This window comes from Eucalyptus grandis, chromosome 6, assembly GCF_016545825.1.
Source record: "Eucalyptus grandis isolate ANBG69807.140 chromosome 6, ASM1654582v1, whole genome shotgun sequence".
NCBI classification, from domain to species: Eukaryota; Viridiplantae; Streptophyta; class Magnoliopsida; order Myrtales; family Myrtaceae; genus Eucalyptus; species Eucalyptus grandis.
Window position 1 is genome coordinate 38,984,816 of NC_052617.1, and position 5,544 is coordinate 38,990,359.

Genomic DNA, 5,544 nt, shown 5'->3' on the forward strand with positions numbered 1-5,544 from the left:
TGTAGGTACCGATACTCGTACTAAATTACGTAAATTTCTGATATCCTTATTTTTCTCGTTTATTTCTCTGGTGATTTCACGTTAATGTAAATTGCAAGATCCTGTTGTTTTCGCGTATTATTATATCCCAACAATACTGACTTAGGAATCTTAGGCAACATATATATTAATGAACTGACGCACAACAGTGAAGCCAAGGATTTTGCATACCCTACTTGTATCATTGCATAGGTGCAAATCTTTTAGGCATGTTTCTCCATGTGCTTCTCCGCAAATTGCGTTCTTCATGAAGGCAATGGATTAGTTTGTCTCTGATTTTGTTAGGAACGGTTACGTACTTACGTGTACATATAAATGTGAATTTAGTATGAGACCATTATAGTATTTGCTGTGGGACTGTACTTTTTCTTATGCCATTGTTATTGTTTAAGTGCGTGCACAACAGTAGGATGTTATGAGCGAAGAAAAAAAAAATATTGAGAGGAATTGGGTGGTTATCCAGTGGGGTGGATATGGTGATAGCGGATAGTTATCAGACATGTATAAAATGGGTGGTTACTTGATGAAATGAGCGTGGTTAGTAGCAAGGGTTATATTGGAATGCCAAATAAGTGAGACAAATACAACTTTTCCCTTAATAATATAGATTTATGATTAAGTTGGATATATTTTGAGTTCCTTTTGACTTTGAAAGTTCATTTTGACCAAATTATATTAGCTACAAACATCGCAGAGTCATCAGTGACAATTCCGAAAGTAGCTTTTATAATTGATTCATGTCGGTCATTACAAGTTTACTGGGATGGTAATAGGAAAAGGGAACACTCGGAGCTCATGTGGGTATCCAAATCTCAGGTATAATATAAAGCTTGGCAACTTAGTCTCAGTTTCTATGTGAAGTTCATGAAATTCAAAGCTATATGCAGGCTGAACAACGGAGAGGAAAAACAGGTCGGACCTGTGATGGAGAGATTTATAGATTGGTAACAGGTTCATTTTACAGTAATCTAGAGGATCATGAATCTCACGGCGCGAGAGCCTTGTACCTTGATCAACGATCAACTCAGTACGTGGCTTGAAGGAAAACCGAACGCCAAACGACGACGTCGACCGCCGCACCTCTGACCGTACAAGCAGCACCCCCCTAAACGACGACGCTTCAGCCGCAAGCCGAACGCAAAACCCTAATCCTGAAATCGAAATCGAGCGAACCCCCAATTCCTTCTTCCCCGACTGCGAAGCAGCGAGCAGCGAGCAGCTCCCATCGTAAGCCTCCTCGCAATTCTCAGCCTTCGACAGCAAATCATCATCATCATCATCATCGGACTCTGTCCGTCCGTCTTCGTGGTCGGGTTTCTGTCTATCTTTCTCTCTGACGTTCGATCTTCCGTGGGTCGCGACTCGCAGCCCCGCCTCCCTCGTCCAAGCCCGCGAAGATGGATGCATCTGGCTAGGTTGTCACCCCTCTCTCTCTCCCGCAGGGACGGGAACCAATTCTCCGGCTGAGCTTCAGGGGTGTTGGTTGCAGGATCGATAGTGAGTTCGAAAGATGGGGAGGCCTTTTGGAGTCAAACGGGGGAACAAAAAGCGGAAGGAGAAGTATGATGAGCATATTGAGGAAGGGGAACAGGAGCAAGAAGAACCACAGCCGAAGCAACTAAAAACGGATGATGTATCGAGAGAAGAAGAGGCGGGAAATCAGGAGAAGCAATCGGAAGAAGCAGAGGGTGACGTGGTTCATCAACTCGAAGGCATACCGCTTGGACCGGTCCAGAGTCAGCTCTCTAAGAGCGTCGGGGTTACCTTTGTTCTCGAGAGGGCTTCATTAGAAGTCGCTAAAGTCGGGAAGGTCTTTCCCTGCTCTAATCTTAGTGCATTGGTTTTGAACTTAGGCTGCCAATCATCTGTCTTTCTTAATTTCCCCCTTCTCCATTAGTTTTATCCATTGTACAGTTCATCTGTTTGTCAGAACCGTGAGTCGTGACTTTGATGCTTACAGATCAACTTAATCTTCGCTTGCAGTGGTACGAGAGACCTGTGAATTTCTGATACTTTTCGGTTATTGATATGGTTATACCTATAGAATAAAAGTGTATGTTTGTATCCTCGTCTTTCTTGGTTGTCTTCTTGCTTCTCATTAAACTAAGCGACTTACATCTGCAGACCTATCAGATCTTGAATTCAGATGATCATACCAACTTTTTGAAGAGGAATGGTAGAAATCCAGCTGATTATAGACCCGACATCGTTCACCAGGTTTGTGAACTTCACTGCTGTGGATTTTGTGCTTTTCTTGAAGACTCACGGACAAAGTTTTTACTGAAGGGCTGTATTTTTGCATTCTTGGGATTCATAGTCCCTAAATTTGAGTGCTCCCTATTACTAGTTTATTTGATAGCTCATGATAGCTTAACTAGTCATACGATCTTTACTTTTATGACCTACCATGGAAACTGTTGGTCATGCTTCTATAAGGAATTCTCAGGTGGTGACGTAGAGATAGGTTTTGATGCCGATTCATGGGCAAATGGCATCTCAATCAGCAGATACATTTAGTAAACAACCAAATTAACATTTGACTGGTTTTTTTTTCTACGTGTCAGTAGTTGGCTTTCTGTTGGGTCTGCTTATTGCACCAATTCACTTAACTCTTGACTTTGCTTTCAGGCTCTTTTATCGATCCTAGACAGCCCACTTAATAAGGCAGGAAAGGTTCGTGCTGTCTATGTGAGGACTGGAAAGGGTGTGCTCTTTGAAGTCAAGCCTCATGTCCGTATCCCCAGGACATACAAGCGCTTCGCAGGCATAATGTGTACGTACATATTGTTTTTACCTAATAGCATGTTGACTGTTATCGGCCAATTCGTTTTAAGGCATTTTTTAATAATTTTTTGTCTTTACAGTACAATTACTGCAAAAATTGAGTATAACAGCTGCTGGCAAGCGTGAGAAACTTTTACGGATGATCAAAAACCCCGTGACACAATATCTTCCTGTCAATGCCAGAAAAATTGGTAAGAACTGGGTATCATCCCCCCCCAAAAGAAAAAAAAAAGCAAGTCAAATGTTGAGTGAATTAAAAAAATCTGTTGCTTTCTTTCTGTATCTCAGGATTTTCTCACAGCTCAGAAAGGCTGGTTGAAATGCAGGACTATGTGGCTGCTATCGGTGATGATACCCCTCTCGTGTTTGTGGTGAGTTTGTATTAGTTTGTGTAACAATATATTATATCTTTCAGCAGAATGCCTTACAGTATTCACATTCAGGTCGGTGCAATGGCCCACGGGAAAATTGAAACGGAGTATACGGATGATTTTATTTCAAGTGAGTAGATCATTTTTTTTATCCGTCTGTCAAATTTAGCGAGAAATTCTAATCGTTTCCTAGTATCATATCATGTTGGGTTAGCAGTATGGTACAAGATCGCTTCACTGCAGTGATTTTTGTCAAAGATTAAACCCTTGTTGATTGTTACTGCCAATTGCTGGTGCATTGACAATTTACTTCCCCTTAAAATGGTCACTGCCCTTGCTAAAGGTGAAAGTTAGATTACCAGTTACTGGGGATATTACAAAATAGTTTTTCATCCTTCAGTTTTTAAACCTATAGTTTGCATCCTTTAGTTTCTCTTTCTTGGACTCCCATATTTCCCAAAAAAAGAAAATTACATGTTGCATCTTTTACCGTATAGAATTCTGTAAACGGTGTGGATCATAGGCTTTATGGATATTTTAGAAGTAGAGGATGCAAAATTTAGAATAAGGGGAAGTCGGGGATGCTTTTGTTTTGTTCTGTTTTTTTCTTTTTAGAAAAGATTTTTCTTATTTTAAAATATGCAGAGAAATTGTATTGCTTGATTGACAGTGTGATGACGCTGTTGTTCTTCAGCAACATATCTTTGCTGCAATTGATGTTATCTATACGAGTCTTGCCATCTTTTGCTTATTGCATATCTTACTTTGCCTCGTGCTTTGTAACAGTTTCCAACTATCCATTGAGTGCTGCATGTTGTATCAACATAATTTGCGATGCCGTGCGGAAGCATTTGAAATTTATTTAACCTACTTGGACAATAGCTCTCACGGGACAGGTGAACCAATCTCTCCATTTATTCTTGGTCTTATCTGTAGTCCAAGCTAAATGTTGTGATTATTTGCACGAGACTTCACCATCCAGCTTGTTATACTCTGCTCGCTTTGCGAAGTCCCTTAAGTGCTGATAAAGTATTCCTGTGTCAGGTGCTATGGGTAATTATGCAAGACTGAGATCTAATATTGGTGGAGAATTTACAAAGATCCAACGGGTGAAAAACAGAGTTGAAGGTGTTGCAGAGGGAAAGAACTTTGTCAAGAGAGGAATTAATTTGATGTGGTCATGTGAGATCCACCTGGTTTGAAGGTGTAGGCACACATATAGCGCACATGCGCCTGGCGTGTCCGGTCAATCTAAATCTGTGTCCGCCCACTTGGATTTTTTTTGGTAGTGCTGTTAGTTAATGGCTCATCATCAGATCATAGAACTTCTCTATAAATTTAGCCCTTGTATAATTTCAATGACCAAAGAGTTCACAAAACGAACAAAGCTTGTCACTGTACTGTGACTATCATATCAGCTTCTTTAGTATCAATTAATTGATTGATGATGATCCTGAGGGATTACCTGGTTCATGTGCAGGGCAAAGCTCGGCCGTGCGAGTCGCTCTGGATGAGGAGTACAAGAGAACAGCTGCCTTATATTCTATTCAGAGTAATGATTGAGATACATAATATAACTTGTTTTTGCTGCAAAATTGAACCTTGAAACCTTAATCAAAATTTTCCAGCCTAACGAGAACCCCCTTGACATGAATAGACCGTTTTCATCCCTAATCGGATTCATCAATGTCTGATTCTTGTTTGTTGTTGCTTGAATATGTACAAGAGCGGATAGAAGGAAATTGCAGGGAACCGCCGTAAGAAAATGATGAAGAGGTGCTCATTCACGACCGGGCATTCATGCATTCGCGGAACAGCATTAGCCGTAGAATCGATCAATTCTTGCTAGTAACCATGCACGAGCTCGGAGTACTTGTTCTTGATCCATCGAAGGCTGCTCCTTATCGAAGCCTTGATCTTCCCCTCTGCGCCATACGCCTTGTACCTGACCACTCTTTTCCGCCTCTTAGATTCGGCGTCGCTGAGACCCCATGATCACGATGAAGACGAAGCTTTATCCCTCGCATCGCTGCACTGGTTCCACGGTGAAATTGATGGGGTGACCCTGCTAGGTTGAGGCAGATCTCTCCCCGCATGCCACTGCATCCGGGTGGTATGCATCCAGCTGGTGATGTCTCTGCTACCATAGCCATGGCTCTCAAGCTTCTGGTCTGTCTCGACGGCTCGAAACCTCGATGCCAAGTCATCCATGATCTTGGAAGAGAGGAAGGAGATGGGGAAATGGGGTTGGATTGGGACGGGGCCTTCAAGGGGAAGTTGGGGAGAGAATATAAAAGGGCATGAAGAGGAAGGCGTTCTAGCCTAGAGGAGACGTGTTGAACATGTGTAT

The 5,544-nt window shown here is 41.9% G+C and overlaps 1 protein-coding gene across 1 annotated transcript; it reads left to right on the forward strand.

Moving 5' to 3' along the window:
* The first annotated feature begins 1,179 nt into the window (after positions 1 to 1,179).
* On the forward strand, positions 1,180 to 4,658 carry LOC104447254 (ribosomal RNA small subunit methyltransferase NEP1). The gene is made up of 9 exons (XM_039315705.1): positions 1,180 to 1,454; positions 1,529 to 1,849; positions 2,164 to 2,256; positions 2,668 to 2,812; positions 2,904 to 3,014; positions 3,112 to 3,194; positions 3,267 to 3,324; positions 3,981 to 4,090; positions 4,239 to 4,658. Exons 2-8 carry the CDS (start codon positions 1,550 to 1,552, stop codon positions 4,058 to 4,060), a joined length of 870 nt encoding a protein of 289 aa, XP_039171639.1. The 5' UTR covers positions 1,180 to 1,454; positions 1,529 to 1,549; the 3' UTR covers positions 4,061 to 4,090; positions 4,239 to 4,658.
* The last annotated feature ends 886 nt before the right edge of the window (positions 4,659 to 5,544 follow it).

Coding starts and splice junctions, on each gene's coding strand:
- LOC104447254 (XM_039315705.1), top strand. CDS start 1,550: ATGGGGAGGCCTTTTGGAGTCAAACGGGGGAACAAAAAGCGGAAGGAG. Junction 2,257..2,667: donor GACCCGACATCGTTCACCAG/GTTTGTGAACTT, acceptor CTTTGCTTTCAG/GCTCTTTTATCGATCCTAGA. Junction 3,325..3,980: donor TACGGATGATTTTATTTCAA/GTGAGTAGATCA, acceptor GCTTTGTAACAG/TTTCCAACTATCCATTGAGT.